This window comes from Aythya ferina (genome assembly GCF_964211825.1).
Source record: "Aythya ferina genome assembly, chromosome: 5".
In the NCBI taxonomy this organism is placed as follows: domain Eukaryota; kingdom Metazoa; phylum Chordata; class Aves; order Anseriformes; family Anatidae; genus Aythya; species Aythya ferina.
Window position 1 is genome coordinate 54,557,181 of NC_140301.1, and position 23,609 is coordinate 54,580,789.

A 23,609-nucleotide genomic window follows, 5' to 3' on the forward strand; every position below is an offset into this window, starting at 1 on the left:
TAGGGGTAAGGGACACTCACCCAGGACACACAAGGGGAGCTTCCCAACCCCTCCATGGTATGTGTGGGGCACCGTTCATGCCATCAGTCCTTGAAATGTTCTGAAGTGCTTCTTTGGGATCCTGCAGCCTCCTCACTGTGCTTTGGCCATAAGGAAATGATGACCTGAATTATTTAAAACGAATCAACAGGGCCACTGCCTTGATGAAATGGCAACTCCAGCACAAACTGAGGGCACGATTTCAATACTGCAACCCTCCCAAAGGCCTGCCATTGCTCCCGAACATGCGTTTACGTGCAGAAACACACCCTTCTTGTAGGAGAGGAAGAATCCATTCAGGAATGGAGCTTCAAAGTATTTTTCAGTTTCTGTAAAACTTTCACGTAGACAAAGCAAACTTACCACAAAACGACAGCAAGCGCCAGTGGGGGACTGTTTTCAGATGTCAAGACAGACGACTATGAACTTTAAAACCTCCCTCTTCTGCTTTATTGACAGGTAAATTGTTCAAAAATGTTCTCACAATTCAATAATTACAAAGACTTAGACTTACATTAAAAAAGTAAAAACCAGAAAACCCCCAAAGCAGTAGTGTCCAGCTCTAACTGAGCCCCTTTATCAATAATCTGAGAAAAAGAGCAAGTACTGTCGAACACTTAACGTAACAGGATTAAATGTTGACTAGAACACTCAGTTTAAACTAAAGATAAGTGCACGTCCTATACAGTGTTTCAGAAAAGAACATTAGCCATTGGTATATCATTAGCCCATTTAAACCAAATTTTAAATAAGTGACATCCAACTGTCATAAAATTGGCACAGAAGGCACACTAGTGTGACAATGACAAACTGGATATGCCAGCCACTGAATTAATTACAAGCTTTTAATGAAACATGGTCACAAACCTTTGATTACTAAATGTATAATACATGGAAGCATGAGATTAAATATACACGCAAAACATCACCACTGCACGTGGGCCATAGCAAAATATACAGGAGTGTGTTGTGCATTTTTCTACATGATCAATACTTGATTAATAATCATGGGGTCTTCATGCAGGTGAGGATACAATTAATGAGAAAAGCAGCACCCCCAGTTACACATCCTTCACATTCCACTTTGGTAACCAATGAACAGACCGACGTTTTAGTGTGACAGAGTCCCTTAGGTCAAGCAGACTTCAAGGGCAGTGTGTCCGCAAGAAGGCTTGCTAGCTAAACAATGTAGTGCGTCCTTACACCAAAAAAATCAGGAGAAAACTTCTCAGGAGGAGATAGGCAGGAACTAGGAGTAAAAGTTTCTTCACAGCAGTAATTACCAATATTTTAAAAGCCTTGACTAACGGCTGACTGATGAGGACTAAAAAGCAGGGTATGGGTAAAAGATAACTGGTAGTAGTCCTATGTACAAGACTAAAAAGTCGGTAGAAAGGTAGAAAGACTGTTATGCAGCTGAATATGTAATGACTAAATGAATTAAAAGGCCACAAAGCTATAACCAACTTTTATTGGACTTCCTGGTGATTCTTACCGACGTTGGGAACAACCTACAGCTTCCTAGCATTCTCCTTAAGATTTACGAAACCAGCTGTTATGGGAAAAAGGGAAAAGTGTATTTTTCTGAGGATGTAACTAGACCTGCTCGCATTTCCTATTCAGAGGTCCAAACTGTGTCTAAAAGGATTTCCTGCTAATGAGACATTACATCATTCTATAGAAAAATAATATTCCTGATATTGTAGCAACATTATCAGTATCTCTCTATTTCTTCTTCAGCATAAGAATAAGACTATTTACTGGTGGCCTTAAATGCTCCTATGCAATACAACTGTGTCACAGCTGTGCAGAAAGGAATCAACCGTAACAGTGAACAATTCCGCATAAAAAGCTTGATCGCTATTTAGTAAAGAACTTTCTTCATTTCAATAGTTTGTATCTACAATCTGGATATATAATTATTCTTGTACAACACTAGAGATTCAGTGTCAGTCTTGGCACTAGCATCTGAGACAGCTTTGCCCTGCTCTTGAATGCTCCGTGGAGTAGTAGATGGTCGAAGCCGGAACGGCGAGAGCTGTAGTGTTACGCGTCACAGGTCGACTGGTCCAGTCCATCTAACGTCAGCTGATTCCTATGAGGAGAGTTGGGACTTGGGGGACCACTTGGATTTGAGCTGTTGGATGGAGTAGAGTGTTTGGTGGAGTCTGAATCAGGCTGTTAACGAGAAACATTAAAAAATTACACTTCTTAAAAAACAATTCCTTACACTCAAAAGCTTTCAAGGCACTCGAAAAATTAGGGAGAGCAAGGCCTACAAAGCAGCACACATTAGATTCATTTCGTAGCTAAATGCTAATGCAAACACTTTCATTATCTTCAACGGGCCTCAGTGCAGTCTTGAAGGTGACCTTCTGACCTAACACGAATTATGGCAGAGCATGTGGAAATTGTTAAATCCCAGGCTCCTCTACTTCAGCCACTGCAAAACATGCGAAAGAACTTCTTCACGGTGAGGGTGACGGAGCACTGGGACAGGCTGCCCAGGGAGGTTGTGGAGTCTCCTCCGGAGATATTCAAGGCCCATCTGGACGCCTACCTGGGCAGCCTGCTCCAGGGAACCTGCTTTGGCAGAGGGGTTGGACCCGATGATCTCTCGAGGTCCCGTCCAACCCCTACAAGTCTGTGACTCTGTGAAAACTTCCCTGACAGAACGCATCCATCTGTGCATTGTTAGTTTGCGTTTACCAGCCTGATTTTTTTTTTTCCAAGAGATTTTTATAGCAAAGGAGTACATTTGTCTGCCCATATAAACGTGTAAACAATTACAGTCAAATCATCTTCAGCTTGGTGAGAAGGAAGGAAGCAAGCACACAAACTGTTTACAAAACAGTACCAGCAACAAAGGCAAGCATGTGAAGTGCCTGACAAAAGAGTGAAGGCTGCCAAATATCAGATCCAGAAACAGAATATACTTACTGGAGCTGCCCTACGTCAATATCTAATAAAGGCACTCTATCCACAGTTATTTTCCCAGCATTAGATTGGATGTTGGATATTTGCCTTCACAGACTGGTCTCACTTCAACAACATGGCTGGCAAGTTTCCCACTATTTTGAGGAGTTACAACACTGAGCAGTGAACAAATTCACAGCTTATGCACAGGAAAAACCGGTACCACTACAGCAAGTTATTTTTAAAAAAGGAAACATATATACAGCAAATATACTGAAAGGTAACATCCTACAAGAATGCTGCTTACAAGGTTTTGCATGCCTCAAGCAATAGTAAGACCATTTATAACGAGATTATCTTAACACAAACCTGCTCATGCTGTGACCAAGTCACAAACCATTGGGAAAAGCAGTATAAACTAGAAGGTGGCATCAGATCCTCCAAGCTACAAACTACTATTTTTGAAATTTAAGATGTCCCAAGGAATTTTAAGGTTTACCAAAAACAAAAACATTGTAAAAAAATCCTTTCCATCTACCACTGCTGGTGCCTACAAACAGCGATTAGATTGCAAAATGTAACAGACTTTGGGAAGGATGCCACAGAACAACAAAATCAACTGGGAGAGTCTGTCATAAGCACCTTTGAAAATCAAGACAGTTTTAAAAATGCCCATGTTTAGAGATTCCCATTTTAACATGCTTGCTTTAATGGTGACAAGTGGGCTTTTAATGCTCTGACAAAGGAAGTCTGAGCGTGGCTCAGAGGTCTGGGCAAACACTGTGATTTGGGATGTACGAAGGCATTCTGTAAAGGTCTGGTGTCAGGAAAAGGCTAAGTCACCACACTTCAAAATTCAGAATGTTATACAGGGCGCTAAAAAAAAAAAGAGGATCTTGATCCAGGAGTTTGCCAGTGCTACTTCCTAACACTTATCTTGCGCAGACAGTACTTGAACAAAGCTTACAAGAAGCTATACCCACGATAAATCAAGGGGAAAAAACATCATCCAGATTTAGGGACACCAGCTTTGTGCAGCCAGAACATCTTCAGGCTGCCGACTGCCAACCAGCGCACGCTTTCACACTTGCTAAAAACAGATTACATAATATTTTAAAATATTATTCCTTCTCAAGTTACAAGACAAAAAGTCTTCCTTAAGGGAGCACAGAAAACCATTTAACGAGTGGTATTACTTTCCTATTCTATGCTAATAGCCCAGAGAACATTTCTAGGAGCTTCGAGGACATTTTATCAATTAGTCAAAATTGCCTTGTCTACAAAGCTTAATCCAGGACACAATACTTCTTAAAATATCACCATAAAAAGATCCTTTCACAGCTTTGCTTTAGTGCTGGCTTATCTAGCATACAATCAGCTATTACATGCTGGAGAAAACATTTGCAGAGGGAATATATCTCCATAAAGAACACAGTCTTCATGAAGTACTTTCTGAGCTATTTAATTTATTGGGAGAAGAAAATCTACAGCAACAGGATATTGTCAGTCTCCATTTAATAAAAGCTACGTTACCTCTTTGTCAAACTCCTGGTCGGGATCGGACATGCTTCGGGAAGGCATCGCTCCTCCCACATCGCTGCCACCTGCAGAGAAAGGAGCAAAAATGGCAGTTTTACATCTCCTGCTGAAGCCATCAATTACAGCTTAGAGCTGACAAGATTGCTCCCAGCCTTACTTGATGAGGGCCAAGAAATATAGGTTTTGCTTCTCTGTTGCTGCTGCTGCCGTGAGAGGTTGGCTGTAGATGGGCATGGTTTTTCATCCTGTGCAGCGGGTAAGACACTCTACAGATGAAATGAAACACCTTGTTAGCCAACAACCACAGCTATCCAACGAGGGGCTGTTACTGATAAAAACTCTGTGCTTTTGATGCTATCACAACCCAGTATTGGCAGAAAAAACTCTGAACTTACTTGACTACATCCACATATTCTCAGAAACAGACACAAACCCTGAGAAAGACAGAGAAAGAACTAAGCCCCGCAGCAGCCACTGGACACTCCTCCCACCTGCTGGAGACAGGAGCCACTGGAACCTGTCAGCCAGCAAACCCTGGTATGAAGGGGCAGTGACCATGCCAACAGCTCTGCTTTCCTTCCTCCTCCTGCTGAAAGATGAATGCATTATCCTCATCAGAGCCAGCCGAGAAGGACAAGAAAAAGCCCGACTAGCAGCTATAAAATGAAAGGTACACAGCGTAAAAGCGTACCTTTGCACCTTCCTCTTGTGGATTTCACTCTCAAATAGCTCACAAAATGCTCTATTTGTTAAATGCAAACCAAAAAGTAATGCTGTAAAATGCCACGGCTTACACGTGTTTTGGTTGTCTTCCAAAGCATTCACCCCCCTCCTTGTTTTTCTTCCAGAATTGTCCAAGTGCCACAAGCACACCGCGCAGTTCCTAACTGTGTGCAACTACTCCTACCCTCGCTAAGGAAGCGGAGGAGGGACAGGAAGAGGAAGAAAGCAGAGAGAAGCCTTGCAGTGAGGAATGGTGACTCTGGAGAAGGGTACCAACAGGGACAGGGCTCGTGAAAGATGTGCTCAAAGCCTGTTGGAGGTGATAACAGACCAGAATGCCAAGGGGATGAGAGGGAAGGAAACTCACTCTGTTATTTTAAGATGACAAACAAGCAAAAGGAAGGAGGAGAGACTGATTATTTATAAAATGGCTAATAAGTTCCTGGCAGTGATCTCTGTTTCTTTCAGTGTCTCATTCTTAAGTTAGCTAATAGCATTTCTCTGCACAGGACTTAGAAACATCTAAAGGATACATAAGGAAGGGTTACATTTTTCAAAACGATTAGAAGAATTTGGTACGTAGATTGATACTTGAACCCTACACAGCTCATGTTTGCATGTATTCCTGAGCAATTACAAACACACATACGTCTCCCTCCCCTTCAAATGTGCATTACCAGTGGGAGATCCATGAGAACCTGCATTCCATCTCCTGGTCCCATATGTGCCACGTGGTTGAAATTCGTTGGGTTAGAAATCATCTTTGACCTTAGCTCAGGGTCTCTAAGCATTTCCCTAAAAGAGCAGAGTGATTTTTACTATTAGCAGTCCCGATCTTTGCATGCCATCACGTACAACCTGTTACACACACAGACTAAATTCCTACCGCCTCTGTTGTAATCGCTCTTCCTCGGGAACCTTAAATACAAATCTTCTCTTGCTCCTGGTTCGAAGCATTTGCTTTTTGCTGTTGTCAGACGTTTCTGGTACACTGAGAACAGCTCCAGCTGTAATAGCACAAAGCAATTTTATATACTTAGAGTCATGTTGATCCAGAAGTATCCAAGTTTCATCTCATGCAAAGGTGACATTGCTTAAAATTATCCAGGCAGATGGATTCTTTCACTTCTCCCCTTGCTCAGTACTCACCTGCAGACTTGTTCTTGAAATATATAAGTCTCGGTGGCTCGCAGTTCAGGAGGTTCAGAGTGCCGTCCATGTTTAATGGCCTGATCTGTTTTGAGGAAGGAGAAAGAAAATTATCTCCAGCCTAGCATACACTGCCAAGAACCATCTCATTTGGAATTAAGTTCTGTGTTCACAGAAAAGTACTTACCCTTCGCAGTCCAATAGTCTGAACCCATTCCATAGTGTTAACATCAAATACATCAACACCGTACTCGCTATACACTGTTACATATGAGGAATTGCAACCTGCACAGATTAAAAACAAACAGAAAACCCTAATGTGGTTTCAGAAGTCCATACCTGACACCTATTTGCACAAATTTTAACAGTCAAAAGTTTCCTCTATTTGTGAGCTACATTGTAAAACATCACTGTTTTTCTCAGGCCCGCTTTCAAACAGATATTTTTGCAACAACAGCTTTGCTAACGCCAATTGCCAGCATCACAGGAAGATTTAAGTTTGACCCTTGCAGTATTTTTAATCTTCAAATTATGATTTCATGAAATTGCCGAAAGCCATCTGACGTTTTCAGATGCATATAAATTTGTTACGTGGTAGGACTGAGGCTGGCTTTTCTATAGAAGCAGATTACTTCATTTCGGAAGCCACAAACTCACTGTACATCTGCTGTGCACAGGGGAAAAGAGGGTCACCATCTGGGAGGTGGGTCATGAAGTCCTGATGCAGTTCTATTCTGAACTTCCTTCCTCTTTTGCTAACAAATATCTAGTTTTAGATATTCATGTATGAGTCGCTTTCATCAGGTTAACATAAAAATGTCACAATGCTTAAAGCTCACAATCCATTTCTTTTTTTTTTTTTTTTTTTTTTTTAAGCATAAAAGGCATCCGCAGACAAGTTTACTTTAGGTCAAACGAAAAGCAGAGATCCCTACAGCTTCATATCAAATGCTTTTGCTCATGTAATGACTGTGTCCTGATATAAAGAACAGTTACTAGAAATTTATGGGACTTAGTAGAGAAGAGATGTACCAAGAGCTGCTTCAATAAACAAAGGGAAAATAACCCAAATAGGACACTCAGTGCATCTGAGAATCTCCTTACAAGAACTGAAATGATGTTTTAGTGCTGCTTTTAAAACTCATTCACAGAAGTCTTTGGACAGCTCTCACATATATGTATCCCAGAAGGGACATAGGGTCAGCTGCTTGCTATATGGGGCAATGGCTGGCTTGGATATCTAAAAAAAAGGAGACTGCAGAGCAGCAGATGGAAACATTTGCCCGGCCTGCTCACAGCCAAGGCCAGCAGGCAGCCAGTTGCTGGTGAGCTTGGTCAGACCTCAGCTGGTTCCCTGCGGGACCTGGCACCTCCTGCCCGCACCGGGCTCGGCTCTGCTGCAGCTTCCAGACCTGAGCTGAGCATTTGTGCTGCACCACCCTCCAGCTGACAACATGTGCCTAAACCCAGCACATTTAGCTGGCTGCCCAAAATCATGGAGCAGACTGGGCTAACACAGACCTCGGCCTCCCCTTACAGGTGGCTGAATACCCTAGAGCCAAGTTCTCCAGCATAGCCTAAAATCTCTTTACAACACGGTCCTCTTCCTACAGCAGAAGCTGCAGCAAGGACAGAACAACCGCCACTTTGATGAGCTGATGGGAGAGTTTAAAATAAAAATGTTATTACTTCTTATTTGTATTATTTATATTTGTTATTGCGCTTTTAGCACAAGGAAGATGTGGAGCTGTTAGAGCAAGTCCAGAGGAGGGCTACAGAGATGACCAGGGGGCTGGAGCACCTCTCCTCTCCAGGCTGAGAGAGCTGGGGCTGTTCAACCTGGAGAAGAGAAGGCTCTGGGGAGACCTCAGACCTTTCAGTATTTAAAGGGGGATTATAAAAAAAAGACTGAAAAGAACTCTTTACTCGGGTAGATAATGATAGGACAAGGGGGAGTGGTCTTAAACTAAAAGAGGGGAGATTTAGATTGAAGAATTTCTTCCTGTTGTCCACTGTAAGGGTGGTGAGGCCCTGGCACAGGTTGCCCAGTGAAATTATGGATGCCCCATCCCTGGAGGTGTTCAAGGCCAGGCTGGATGGGGCCTTGGCCAATCTGATTTAGTGCGTGGCATCCCTGCCCACAGCAGGGGTTTGGAGTTAGATGATCCGTAAGGCCCTTTCCAACCCGAGCCACTCTGTGATTAAAAAGTCACCATCACTAGTGACAGACACCAGGACTGAGGAAGGATAAGGCTGAAGAAAAGGGAAATAATCCAGTTTCCTTTGGCAGTGGACAACGTTGCTATTTCTATTAAAAAGAACAACCTAGGCCAATGCCACTTGGGACCGTGCGGTACAAGAATGCTATAAAATAGTTACAGAAAGACCAGCTTCTAATAATAGCAGACAAAACAATTAACTAGCATGGCTAGTCTGCTGAAATACAATAAACTGTAAAGCTGATAAAGGAAAAGGAAACATTAGCTTTGGCTAATGGTGTTTTAAAGTAAATCTGCAACTGCATTGCTTCCTTGGGCCTTCGCTTCAGACTTCTGTAGAGAACTAGGTCTGAGTAAAGCAAGCAAACAATTTCAGTTCAAGACAATAAAAATTAAACAAACTGCTATTTGGACCTGACCTAATCAAGCCAACGAACACCTAATTGCTCTGTGTAGTATTTAAACAAAACGATATTTCTTGCCTTCAATCATCCCAAACCACTTTAATTATTATTTGAGCTCCAAACAGAAAGCTGGGTTTTATCATGAACTGCCTCTGACTACTGAAAAATGTTCCACGTGTGCTGCTGTCCTGACCGGCTGATAAACCAACGCTCCTGAAAAGAACAGAGCACATGAAAAATCACCCTTCACCTGCCTGTATTATTTTTGGAAATTCTCCCCCTCAAAATACAACAAAAAAAGAGAAAATTGCAACCAGCTGCCACAAGCAGTATTTTCACCTCCTGTTTTGTTATCCTTATGAACGTTTAGAGTCGCAGTCACATTTGATCTCCAGCTTTCTATTGTGCTTTGAATACAGGACACAGAAGACGTCCTAAAGACAACCAGACATTTCTGCTTTCTAGAGCAAAAACCGTGACAGAATTTCACAGAAGCAGCAGTCTTACACTGCCCTGCATCCAGGACTATTCTCTGCAGAAGTTATTTTGCGTTCCATTATTAGTTCTTCTGTGTCCTGTACCAAGACAGAGCTCGTTTTCTTGCAGCTTCCAGGATCGCAGCCCAAGAGACTGCCAAGTCCAAAGCTACCATCAGGATACGTATCCTGTTAACTCATCACAACTTAAACTGTAGATATCTGAAGACAAACCAAAGCAAAATAGAATACATGCTGATTATTTTTAGACAAGTAAAGCGGCAACAGGGATATGGCAACAGAAAAACATATACATACTACAGGCAACAGGAGTTGCAGGCCACATTAGTTCCTGCATGCGTGACCTTCGACCTTGCGAATCGACGTATACTCCCATATGGCTGAAGCAAAGCAGGTATTCCTCATTACTGAGCTCCACAGCACAAAGGGCATCAAAAGACTGCTGTGAGAGGAACATAAGCGAGGGGTCATTAGGATTTACCAGGTTTATAGATTGTCCATCTCCCTGGATGGTCAACAGAGAGAACCCAGACAGGTAGCCAACACAGAGCTTGTCCTTGAACACTGCCATCCACTGTACAGTTCCCGGAGCCTGAATTTCACTGAATTTTTTGTGGAAAGGTTTAGTTCTGTGAATTTCATAGCAAAAAACCTGTCGCTTGATAGCCACAAACAAACAAGTTGCAGAACTCTTCTTTAGTGTTCCAGTTGTGATCAGTTGGCAGCCTTTAGTTTCTGCAAGCTTGATGTCGAAGTTTCCTTCTGATCCGTCCAGAGAGGCCCAGGGGTAGAGGTGAACGTGATGGTTCCGACCACAGATGAGGATGATGATCTTCTCTTTGGGAGCGAGCTCTATCTGGTACACCTTCTTACAGTCAGCAGCTCGGACTATCACTGCAAAGGAAACGACAGCTACTGTAAGTAAAACAATAAAACTATCAGGCCTGGAAATACTGCACCACTACATACCGATGTCTGAAAATAAATCTGAACAGAGACAAGAACAGATAAGAAAGAGCACTTATTACACACATTTGATGCTCTGTTGTTAATTCTCAGAACTAATATTGAACCAGAGTGTTCCTGTAACTCTTTATTGATATACAGTCTCAGTAACACTTCGCAGGAAAAGGCTGCTTAAAATATATTTTTCCTGAAATTTTCTTTTATCTGTACTATCTACTCATTGCAAGACAGGACATCTTCTGGAACTGGTTCCACATTCAGGAAAAACATCAGTATCTTGAGTAAATTAGGGAGTAAAACTAAATTAGCAAAACGCAAACGGAAGAAATATGAAGTATTTAACGCTGAGAACTTGGGATACAGAACACTGTAGTGTTGGCAAACGCCTCTTCCAAATACAAAGCCATACAGTTAGCCGTGTTAACTACCTATAGGGAAAGGCAAAAAATGCTGCGTGTGCTGCAGAAAGGACAAGTAGGAATGGCCTTAAACTGTAGCAAGAAAGGTTTAGGACAGACACTAGGAAAAGCTTTCTCCCAGTTGAGACTGGTTAGGTTACCTATGGAAGCTGGGGAGTTTTCACTGTTTGCAGAATTTAAGATTGGGTCAGTAGCACCTAACAGGGTTAGGTACAACTTGTTCTGCTTTTGGGATAGCAGGTCTATCGTCATATTGAAGAAAGCAGTGAGCATTTCATGGGGTACAAGCAGAACAGAAACAATTCCGAACTAGGAAGCATAGTACATAACATGCCTAAGTCAATTATATCAAAGTATCACTTTCACTTTTCTGTTAGCCAAATGAATTCAAAATCTTTGTGAACGGTAATAAAAAATAAATATCAATTGGAAACTATTTGCATTTTTTTCCCAGTATTAGTCAAGTGGCCTAGCCGAATTACAGAGTTGCTGTAAATTTACAGCAAGACTTTGGCTGTTTAGATTACAAATCCTCATGCTGTGTGGCTTCCCCCCACACTTGCACAAACAGATGATACGTCTGAAGAAATGCTCTGTGAAATAACCCACTGCTGGAACTTTGCCATGGAGAAAGTTCTTTTTCCCTAGTTCAAACTCCAACTTACAGTTTAGATTATTTGTCAAAAGCTAAATGATATCCTGACCAAAGGCCTTCGATATGAGCAGCTGGCAGTTAATTAACACTGAAAATTTCAATTGCTATAACTGGACGAAGATATTACTATTTATAAAAATGTCATTACACACAGGAACTGGCCACAGAAAACTCATGGAAAACAGCTTTTAACTTAAAACCAAAATCAGTAACTCATTTTCATATTTACATATGGCATGGTGATGCAGATAATTGTTTCTTTATGAAATGACCTTTCAAATTAAATGTATACTTTTCTTCTGTGCAAGAAGCTATACTGGAATCTCTGGAATTACTTGCATCTTAAGTCATGTTTATATCTAAGTACTTACAGAATGGTGACCACTGGAAATTTACTCAAAGGAATGGCATTTATTACTGCTAAAAAGAATTTCAAATATCTGTTGTCTCCATGTGCAAAGCAGTTTCTCCTAGAATTAGGCAATGGCTTATTCTAAGCAAGAGGAAGCAATAACAGTTTGCTTTTTGCCTCAAAACCACATCTCTGGCTTTTTTTTTTAGTTCATTTTATTTTGAAAGTCAAGTAAGACTTTAGAAACCCATATTCACTGCTGTGTTTTACACTGAAGTGCAAGTTTTCACATGACTGCAAACCAAACTAAATTGCATTGAAAAAGGGAAATCACATTCTTCCATCAAATCAAAAAATAAAGAACTATGTTTTTGGGGATTTGAAAGGCAATGACTAAAAACAGTCAAAGGGATATTTCAGGAGTTTGCAGCTCTGGAAAAATGACTGTGAAAGTTCTCATTTTACAAATCTGTATCAGTGACCTCACCATCATTAACTCCCAGAAGGTTAAAGACAACAGAAGAACCTAAGCTCAGAGGCTATAAATATAGGTGAAGAAAGCATTAGGTATTTTGTTAGAGACAATCCTACCAGTTAGCCAAGGCTGTTAAGTTCTTATACCACTAAAAGCAAGGATTTAGAGTACTATCTGAATTTAGACTGCGTCAGTAATCACATTAAAGTATGGATATCACAAGGTATGTTTGGCTGCTTTTGAAGGCAAAGAGAAATAAATAAATATTTCCAATGGTAACCTGGGAGAATATTTGTAGCAGTAGACTGATTTAAATCTGCATTGCTTGTTACAAATATGTTCTATATATTCAGTTTGACTCAAATTGTTTGTTTTATCCTGCAGTAAGAAGTCACTGAGTATCTTGTTTTGTTAAGAAAATGCACTGCAAAATTAACCAGACCTTCTTTACTTTTCCACATCTGAAATAACATTTTATGTGGATTAACTTCTACCCATCCCCAGGCTCATTTGCTAGTAGCCCTTTTGGCTTTCCCCACCATACCAAGGCATGTCTCCCAGTTATCTGTGTTTGTGCAAGTACAATCAGGCTAAAGGGAAGAATGCTTCCCTTATTCCCTATCCGTGATTCTTGATAATTCAGTGTTGGGGGTGTAAGCCTGTGTTGGTCAGTGACTAAAGCAGCATTCACTTCACTGTGGCACCTGGAACACATCTGTGTGAATTTCTGGAGTGGACATAGCAAGCATTCAGATAAAACAGGCTAAAAGTGACACCGTTTCTTCCTAAAGTAGAGGGCAGTCTATTAAGAACAGGAAGGAAAAGAGCAGGTTCAGCAAGAAGCATGGGCTCAGGGAACAAAAAGGATCATGGAAAGACATGCAAGGAATCTACTTTGGCCATCACTGGTCAGAAACAATGTGAGTAGTTGTCAAATTTCTAACAGCTGGAAGAAATAGATGACACACAGTGGCCTTAATGAATCATAGAATGGTTTGGGTTGGAAGGGACCTTAAAGATCATCTACTTTCAACCCCCTTCCATGGGTATGGATAACATCTTGTAATGGCCAAAGTCTTCAACTCTCTTGTGTTGCTTGCACTAACTGTTTAGCTTCTACTTCACGTCAGTTTGAACTGTCTGATGGTGCACATTAGGACAAGTTTCCACACCAAATTTCCCTCACTCGATTCAAATTCTATTTAGTAAGTGACTGATAATTCACTGTCCATCAACTGCTGCTGTGTGCTCTGAGTATTGAAGCATTTCACTACCTGCTGTGGAAACACAGTTAAGGTGAGAACGTGTCAATATGCCCGCTAACCTGTCCCTTTAATTTCAGCCAGTCAACTGAATATAATGATAATGACCAAATTAGTGTTTATATCTCACATTCACTTTTGATTCTCATCAATTAACTCAGTGCTTAATACTTACCGTACTTGAAGGGCTGTTGTGTAACCTATATTAAAACAGCACTAAAAGTTATGGAGCTCATTATTCTGTATATAATTACTGCATGCATTATGGCCTAACTTACCGTCACGGGTCACCTCTATCACATACAGTCCTTCTTCTGAACCAATTGCTATTCTATCTCGATCTAAATGAGGAAAAGGGGGAAAAAGGCTATTAATTCAGCTATATTTAATCGTATCTTTAAAGTAGCCTGCTTTGTTTGAACAGCTGGAAACATTTATGGACAAAGATTTTCAACAGCAAATCAATTTTACTTTAGTTTATGTAGTCTGTCAAAAGCATGCTGTATAAGATATATACTGCTAAAACAATCTGTTCAGCAATCACTATTTACCCCCAAGTGGATGGAAAAATTTGAATAATCAGTGCAAGATTAACGTTTTTCCCTATGAAAGTATTCAGCTGAGGAATTCAAGGTATCAGTGCTCTCACTACAGAAGCCCAGCTAAAAGCTTCAGCTACTCTCACACACTTATAAAAGTTAAAACAAACATACCTACAATAGCAGCAGCTAAACTTGTTTTAATAAGAGGCAGTGTACTGTCATAGGCTTCTTGTGGAATATGCACAACCTGGTTTTTCAGTCTGTTTTTGTGGAGGATAGACTGCAACCCTTCTAGGATTCCAACCCACTTTCTTTTCTCATTCTCATTTTCTGTCAGGATCAGTAGAGAACAAGACTTTGATGGCAAACCTAAGAGAGAAGCTGTCACCTTTAAACAGACAGAGAAAGCAAAATTAATAACAGCAGTAAGAGCCCTTTTTGTCATTATTATATACTTCATACATAAATTGATACATCAACTTTGTCACTATTACTCTCACCTATACGGTAACTGCTTGGTCAGTATTATTTGCTTCCCAGAACCATGCAAGTAAAGTACACTTATTCATAACAATGCCGTAATGTACCGAAGCAATATTCAGCTCAGCACATACCTAACATGGCCACAGCACTTCAAAAAAATGCACAAGCTTCAGTGGTTTTGTTTAAAAATACTCAGTCTTGCTTAAGCATTCTGAATCCTAAAATGCAGGCAAGGAATTCTACATTCCTTTACCACGTCAACCAATGGACACAACCGAAAGGCTCCTTCCTTCTCTGAAATGGACTTTCATATACACACTATAATTTGTCCCATACTTTTTCCCCACCGTCTTTTAATACCTTGTGAAAAATGAGAAACATGCTTTCTGAGCATTTAAACCCACTAACATTGCTATGATCAGGTCTAGATTTTGATTTTGCCATTTAGTTTTCAAAATACTTGTCCAGAGAAAAGAAGAAATCTTATCGTCATTGAAGGCTCTGAAGGAAAACATGCTTTTTCTCAGAAAGAAGTACTGCACAAGTACTTCATTCTCAGTATTTCACAAGTACCAAGTTAAACAAAAATCACAATGGCTTCATCTGATTTTCAGGAAAACCATCCTATAGATCTCTAAGCAGAATTTATCCTGAGTATGGGAACTATCCAGGAACTCTCTTTTGAACAAAGTACGCACTTACTAATTCTTAATATTAGTTTTGTGTCTGTTATGAAGACATCATATGAACTGTGAGAGCATGGGAACTATGCTTTCAGTCACAGAGGGCATCAACCAGTACCAGCCCTCACAACGGACTTGGAGAATAACAATGGTTAAACATAAAAAAAAAAAAAAAAAAAAAAAAAAAAGGCAGCAAAAGATTAAAAAAAGAGCCAAACAGAGGGTTATTCATACACAGAATAAAAAACCTTTGACCTATATGCCTTGATGAGAAAATTCAAAAAAACATGGGTGATATGGTAGAGCTGGGTAACATACACCTCCTGAAAGGGTAGATTAAGCAAGAATGTTCACTGTGAAGAAAATCATCTGAAAGCATGCTTGGGATAATTGTACATCAAAGACAGAACTCCAAAAGTAAGATGAAAGTGAAAAGCAGTAGGTAAAGTACTGACTAGTTTGCTCAACAGCTTGATGAACATACAAACTGTACGTGTTTAAGTACAGCTCAGGATATTTTAAAGACTGACGCAGACATAGTGGACAATATTTCTAAATTTGAAGAAAAAGCAACCCACACCAGACTTAGCAAGGATTTCTCTGTGAAATACCATCATGAAACACTCCTCAATTTTTTCAAGGTAGCATCTTTCATGCAATCAATGTAAAAAGTAGAAGTTACCCCAACATTAGTCATGATACAAAAATCCAGTATTTGCTCTGTAACTCAAGTCTTCTCAACTTACTTACTCATTAACTCATTGAATATATATTGAATAACATATACTAACTTACAAAAGAACTCCACTAGGGACACTATTATTTAAGTTACACAGTTCTTGATGATGGATGGCACTTCAACTGCAATGTCTGGATGCTAGGATGGCCTACCACCTATCTTTAAAACCAGTTACCAAGGAGAGATTGTTGGAGTTTGAGATGTGTTCTTTCTCCTCTTGATTTTGTGGGGGGTTAGAGGTGGCAATAACTTATTGTTTGGCAGCAATCTGTTGCTTCTTTTGGATTGTCCGCCAACAGAAAACGAAAGTCTGTCTTTCTGGTGGGCCACCAATATGACCGTGTCTTACATAAAATAACACATATGAAAGAAGGACCCCATATTTTATACAGATGATGTGGAGTAACTGTTTTAACTGCTGTATAAGCTATTCTATCTAAGAGACGTGATGTTCAGGGTGAATTAAATGAGATTAAGAAAATAAGTCTCTCTTGCATCAGATATCACTGGTTTTCAGTTGCAGGAATTTCCTCTTCTGAAGGGAATAAAACTGAGAAAAGAGGTGGACATTGGCAGCATCTTCTCTGGTCTCTGTCAACAGGATATCTAAATTGATACACGGATATCCAGCAGACTTCTAGTTAATTCCTCAAATCTCTCTAGTAGGGGATAATCTGATCAAACTCCAGAGACATTTCATCGTGTCCATCACACAAATATTCTTATACAGGGACTACTTGACAAAAGCTTTTTAGCTGGAATGGTATTTAAGAAAAAGTACAAGCAGAAAATAGAGCAGAACGTCAGGCAAGCTAAGCTGTATGGATGCCTTTTTCTTAAAATGATTGCACTGTTCTGCAATTTGAAAAGACAGCAGGCAGACAGGAATAAAAACAGAACATTTAGAAACTAGGAAAAGGAAGGTAAGAGTGGTCGTAAACTAAAGGATGACAAATCCACTGCAGAAAGTATTTCTGAAAAAAAAAAAAAAGAGGCAAAAAAAGCAAAACCACTGTAGCATTCACATAGCCAAGACATTTCCTAAATACAACTCCACAGGACCAAGTAACTGGCAATGTATGTTACTGTCAGCTCTTTGGCTTGCATGTTCCCCTGACTGGATTCCAAATGACTGAGGTTTAGAGATGCTGAAAACAGTGAGAATTTCTGTATTCAAACGCAAGGGATTAGATATTGGCTATTAACATGCTTTTCCCCATATTTTAAAATTCCAGATTGAGTATAATTCACATACAAATTAGAAAAAATATTCCTGTTATTTGAAAATAAATACAGCATTCAGAGTGAACAAACATTAACAATGAGTTTATCTGAGCTAATTCTTTTCTCTTATTTTAGTATTTCCCTACTATACTTAAAAATGAAATTTAAGAAAAAAGTTTTGATTTTTTTTTTATATGATACAAGGTAAAATAAAATCAGCAAGCACTACCCCATCTTCAGCCTACTTTGTTACAACATCAATTCCCAGAGCTAGAGTCCTTCAAATCTAATAAGAAAAAAAAAAAAAACCAGGATCCAGTAATACCAACAGAATACGATACATGAATGTACTAAAGCAACTGAATTATAATTAAGTTAAAAAAAAAAAAAAAAAAGATGCCAAACTTTATACACAAGGAAGTACTAAAAGCAGAACTTTGCTCTTTACAATTCAGTTATAAGAGGAGTATCATAATGTTTTTGTACACGTTTCAGCACATTTCTACACATCTTCATACTTCTGCAATCAGGAAAATCAGAATTCACATAACTTAAAAAATATTAAATGTGGATACCATACTTCACTATAAAAAGAGAATAGTGGTGTTTAATTTGTACTGTCTTTAATAGTAAAAATCGATAGCCATACCCTGAATATACAAGGGATGTCTTTACGAGTTGCATGTATTACATCTGATGCGAGGACAGAGCTGACACAAAAATCTTCATCTCTAGTAAGAAAGAGAACAAGAGCATCACATACATGCACACATTGACTATATTCAGCAAAATCTAACTGGCATCACAACTGTTTCAATAGTAGGCAATCTCTCAACACTGCACAGAGGTCACAACTGGGAGCACTGCTTTGTTATGCTATAACTGTCCTCAACCTAAACAACTTGCAAGCTTTAGTTATGATTCTACAGCACTCAGTACGTGTAACTCAGTCCACCTGAAGTGAAGCGGGCTGGCCTTGGGTAGTTTTGGTTTACCGACCACACCTACTCTACAATTAGCAGCAAGAATATTGCTCCTCCAGCCCAGCAGCCACATTAGAAATGAATAATTCATACCTCAATGTGTAGCAAGAGAGGGGCCTTTGGAAAAAGAGAAAAATCACATAAAAAGCTCTTGGCAACATAATTATAGTTTGTGGGATTCAAATAAGGATTTTCAAAACAGCTAGATTTTATTCTCTATTACAGTAAAATAAACAGACAACAGAACAACTTTTGCATTTCAGAGTGCTCCACCCCAGAGAGCTTGTCTACACAAGCCCTTTTAAAGTGCATTTGACCAAGTTGATCACCATAATTGCCAATTTTATTGCAAAGATGACACTAATGCCTGAAACTTGCCCATGCTAGAATTCCTAGTCGTGGTACTTAGCGTCTGTTAAAACATCTAAGGACCTTCAGAAGACAGCCTCAAAGAGGCAGCTACGATAAACAGATAAAGCACAGGACAGTTGGTATAATATCTGGCTGAGTTGCTTCAAGCAATGTACTGATGTGAACGCTGTTATTTTCAGTAGATCCACACTTCTGCTCCTGCCGCCAGCATGTCAGAGAACTGACACTGACAGTTCTCAGAGAATAAACGTGGAAACAGAACAGAACAGCAGTACTGCTGCAACCCCATGGTACTGCTGTCTGAAAAAAAAATATCAATGTGCTTATGAATGTAAACTTCATAATCAGAGAGAGAGTGTGTTGTAATACAAGGTAATATACTTAATATTTCTGTAAATTAAAATTTAAAAACTTTGTTACTCTGATGAATGCAAGCCTCAGATCTTTTGTAGGCAGTGTTCAGTGTTACAAATGGCTCACCATGAAAAAATGACTCCTGTGAGAAGGCAGGGTCAGAGCCACTTGCATTACAAATTAATTGATGCTTTCTGCAGGCTGCTTCAGCTTTTCTATTGTTCATGAAATTACTGACTATGGGACGATCTGTGACTCACTGTTTAGGTCTGAGTGCAGGGGAAGAACCAATCCACCAAAGCTTACTTGTTTCCCATTTGGAAATATGGAATTCTAGGAGGAAGCATGCTAATACTGTAAGTATTAGTGCCCGTACAAGTGACTTCTTATAAAGCACTTAAGTGACTTACTGTTGCTGAGCCAATTCTTACAGCCTAAATTTAGCTGGTGTCTATACTCAGAACATAGAGTTTCCTCAGACCAGAGCTCTTATGATCCAAAAATTTATTGCATACCATAAATAAATAATCTTGTCAGAGAAAAAAATACAGAAGGTTTCTACCCTATCAGAAAAACACAAACCTGAGATCCAGGACTTGACTTGCAACAACTCCAGGCTGGGTGGATTTTCCTTCAGGCACATCATATAGGAAGAGTTTACAGTCACAAACAACTGCATAAGCCCTCTGCCACCCCTTCTTAACTCCTGTAGGCTTTGGAACCTGTGTACAAATACATAATAAATAGGTACTTGTTTATTAAAGGTAAGCACATGCAGTATACACAGAAAGCAGGGACATTTCAAAAAGCCCACACTTTGATCAATGGAAACTGAACACATTTTACTTGCCCTTCAAAATGGAGTGAAAAAATCAAATAATCAAGCAATCATTTTTTTTTCCCTTAAGCTCAAACATCCTCTGTTACAGTTTAATAAATACATTATGTAGCTTTAGGATAAACAATGTGGCCTGTGTATTACACAAATGCCAAAATGGTAGGGCAGTTTTGCTTTTATGTTATGTTTACATCAACTCTGGCAGAAATTTTTCCTTAAAATTCCTTCTCCCTACACCCCCCTGGGACTTAAGAACATTTTAGCTACTAACCTTTAGCTCCTGTAATAAAATCAACTTTTTTTTTTTCCCACATCTAATGCAACTAATGTTAAGTAAGTTACAAAGATGGCACATAAAGCCTTAAGGCTTTAGCCCAGTTTAGGAGATACATTTAAACATACTTAGAGGTTCCAAGCTGCCTAAGTGTAGTATTGTTCTCTTCCCCAAGACCAAAAAGGCTGTTACCTTGACATAACCTTTATAGGCAGTTCCTATTCCTCTTTGCACATCTACTCCAAGAGGCCTTTTGGCTTGCTCAGGGGGTATAGGGCAGACCTGAGGCGCGCTATCCTTGCAGGAAACATGGCATGCAAATGAACACACTAAGTACAAAAGAGAAAATCCACAGTGAAATGCATGTATGAGTGAATCATAACAGGAGATTAACATAGTCTACCCTTACAAGCAGCAAATTAATTAATTACACTGAAATTGCCAGTCAAACATAGCAGGAGCCCACTATGCTAAAGGAGTGAGCACACCTAGATATTGTAGGAGACTCTCCACGGTGCTTTTATGTGCCCTTTTAAACCTGATGCTTCCCTGAGTAGGAAGTGACTCCACACCTCAATGCCACTTATAAAAGCATTTTCCAGCAGGAAAAGGAGTTGGTCAGCCCCAGTGGTGCTAAGAAGCAACCAACCCAATTGCAGAAGAGAATATATATTAATAAAGGGAGGAATAAAAATTATTAGACAGCGGTAAGAGACAAGGTAAGCATAGTAGGTGTTTAATAGGATGTAATTATGCAAGAGAGTCTACTGATACAAAAAGTACAACTAAATTGACAAAAAATAGAAAGCGTTAAAGAATTAAACACAGGCAACAGCCTTGAATGTATAACAAAGCAGAAATATACTGTATGATGAACGGGGCATGTATACATTTCAGAGTTCAAATAAGAAGCAAATGTATCCTACACTAATCTTGCGTCCTTTCTTACCATTGACACCACTTTGTGGTGCACCAGCAAGGGACAACGGACTCGCTTATACAGTATCTCATCTGGAAGGACTACATAAAGCCCAGCATATATGACACTTCACTTAAGACAGACTTCCAGAACTGTGGGATGAGGTAACATGTTACAGGAAGGCACCTGACCCACAGTTCACAGGCCAGATCTTTCTACAGAGATTTTGGAAGTTTTGACCCATCCACTGTGTTTCTCCCTGTAGGCGTGGGAGGCATGAGGACAGCAGCATGGCACTGTTATCTGCTCTATGCTTCCTCCCAACCACATTCTCAGAAGTGAGTGTGTCAAATACCCCGTGCACTTCTAGTTCTGTATTTACCAAGGCTCAGAGGAGTCCAGAAAAATATGGCAGCTGGAAACAGCATGCATCTGCAGGAGCCAGACTGGCCTGCAAACCTGCTCATGATGCCACTCAGAATAGCCAGGAGAGCAGGTAGCCCAGGGCAGGGCAGGCTGCTTGGCTTGTTCTTTGAGATGCAGCCTGCTCCCAGAGGGAGCACTGCCTTCCAAGGGTTACCATAATGTCATGCACACAAAGCTCTGTAGGTGCTGCCCATGACCAGATAATAAATTCAGCTCTCTCAGGAGGCATTATAATTACTGGGACTGTGCAAGCCAAGGCACACTAGTTGAAGAAAAGGGAAAATCTACGTGATGTAGTCAGGTCCACAGGCTCTGAAAGTACAACTGTATTTTACTGCACTCTCCAGCAACAGAGAAGAGGAGGAAGTGGGAAAAGCAAGTGATTGGGAATGGAACATGGCAAGTTTTGTTCTGATGGAGTCATCTCTATTCTTATGTCAAGGTGATTCTAGTTTTTTCTGTAGCTATCAAGATCTGGAGTAGGGGAGGCAAACGAGAAACTAATGATGCACTGCTTAATGAAAACACACGAGAATAGAAGAATGAAATTGATAGATACACTAAGGGGGGGAAAAAAAGAAGGAAAAAGTGCAAAATAAGAGTTCAGTACTGTCAGCAGGAGAGAAAACGCAGCCCCAGGGCAAGTGCTGGCAGAGCAGTAGGTGCTTCTGGGGAAGAACTGCCCGAAGACCTGCCAGGAAAGAAGCACCTAAGGGCAGATGATACAATCTGAGTATGATGCTGGAAGTGTCAGTGGAGAGGGTGTCATAGCAAGAACAAAGCTGGGGAGAGAAATACAATTAAACTATTTATAGTGTTTTGAACAGATATGTGGAATTCTCACCGACTTCCTGTGTCTCATCGTGATACAGAGAAGCATTTTCATGTAACAATACCCCCATATACTCAAACATGGAACTCAATAGTGACACAGGCATCAGAGAAAGCACTTTAAATAAACCTAATGGACAGTAAGGCTGGCTATAGACCAAAAAGCTTAGCAAAAGCTCTTCCCAACACACAGGGGTTACGATCAGGACTCATACATTACCACAGCAACCCTGTTATCTTTGTGCTTCACTATACAGACAGAAAACACTCCCACCTCCCTGCTCAACTCACACTACAATATCACTAATGGTAGCAGGATTGACAGAAAGGGAACCGTGAGAGCTTAAGCTAATTTTTTGACCATGGTAAAAGAAAGAAAAGGAGAAAAAGAAGAAAAGGAAATAAAAAGAGAACCATTCAGTGATAGCCACCCCCTCTCTTTCACTCCTTCTCCAAGGACTGCCTTAAAATACATTAGTGTTTGGGGATAACTTTGTGGGGCTGGGTGGACAACTTGCAGAAAAAGCAGGAAGTTTAACTGACTCACCGTCACAGGCATAACCTTGTCGAACTAATCCCACCATGAGAGAGGTGCAATGACTACACTGAGTAGGGCTTGTGAATGACTTGATACTGAGCTGGTGAGCTTTAGGCTGAAAGATACATTCAGGACAAACAAGAAAAACAGTTCAACTTCTGTACTTAGATAATGCAAGCACCTCCATTCACCCTCCACCCTCCAATGTATCAGAGCGCATGTTATAAAACTTGGGCTTTTAAATAATTGCAGCTTGTAAAAAGGTGCTGCAAGAAAACAGCAGTATTTATTATTTTAAATTGCAGAAGACACTAAAAACAAATCCTACAACCAAGTATTTTTTCTGTCACCCCTTTTGACAAATTAAACCCCTTCAGCTTGCATTTGGTAACATTTGAGTAAAACCAGAGACCTAACAAAGAAACAACATATGACAAACCCAAACAGGACAAACACGGATGGCTAATTTATAAATGGTAATTTTCCTTAGTTCTTCAGAATAAGGTTAGTACAGTCCCCCTACCTTTGGTACAGCTAGAGAAATGGATTGAATGGTGGGGGAAGGAGCTGCAGGCATCCTCTGAAGCCGAATTGGTTCCTGAATCACAAAAAACTGTAATTGAGCAAAACGAGGCTTCAAGAATTTGTTTTAATCTTGGGGTGGCAAAGCTTATCGTTTTCTGATTTTTTTTTTTTCAAAAATTATTGGAAATTTAATTGTCATACACATTGCCATTCTGATTTAGCAGAAACAGATTGTGTTTTAAAGCACTCACAGGAAAGCCTGC

The 23,609-nt window shown here is 40.1% G+C and overlaps 1 protein-coding gene across 5 annotated transcripts in view; it reads right to left on the reverse strand.

Moving 5' to 3' along the window:
• Positions 1-463: 463 nt before the first annotated feature.
• CDC42BPB (CDC42 binding protein kinase beta) overlaps positions 464-23,609 on the reverse strand; it is a 94,198-nt gene continuing 71,052 nt past the window's right edge. The window contains exons 23-38 of one of the 5 annotated variants that reach the window (XM_084521774.1): positions 23,345-23,434; positions 22,831-22,936; positions 20,300-20,436; positions 19,578-19,717; positions 17,936-18,017; positions 14,329-14,545; positions 13,894-13,956; positions 9,784-10,380; positions 6,554-6,651; positions 6,367-6,451; positions 6,104-6,224; positions 5,895-6,012; positions 4,890-4,928; positions 4,652-4,760; positions 4,489-4,559; positions 464-2,217 (exon numbers count right to left, since the gene is read on the reverse strand). In XM_084521774.1, the coding sequence (XP_084377900.1) occupies positions 2,086-2,217; positions 4,489-4,559; positions 4,652-4,760; positions 4,890-4,928; positions 5,895-6,012; positions 6,104-6,224; positions 6,367-6,451; positions 6,554-6,651; positions 9,784-10,380; positions 13,894-13,956; positions 14,329-14,545; positions 17,936-18,017; positions 19,578-19,717; positions 20,300-20,436; positions 22,831-22,936; positions 23,345-23,434 (2,205 nt within the window). In that variant the 3' untranslated portion in view covers positions 464-2,085. The remainder of the gene's footprint in view (positions 2,218-4,488; positions 4,560-4,651; positions 4,761-4,889; positions 4,929-5,894; positions 6,013-6,103; positions 6,225-6,366; positions 6,452-6,553; positions 6,652-9,783; positions 10,381-13,893; positions 13,957-14,328; positions 14,546-17,935; positions 18,018-19,577; positions 19,718-20,299; positions 20,437-22,830; positions 22,937-23,344; positions 23,435-23,609) is intronic. The other 4 variants (XR_014693844.1, XM_084521771.1, XM_084521772.1 and 1 more) reach the window with 4 other exon arrangements.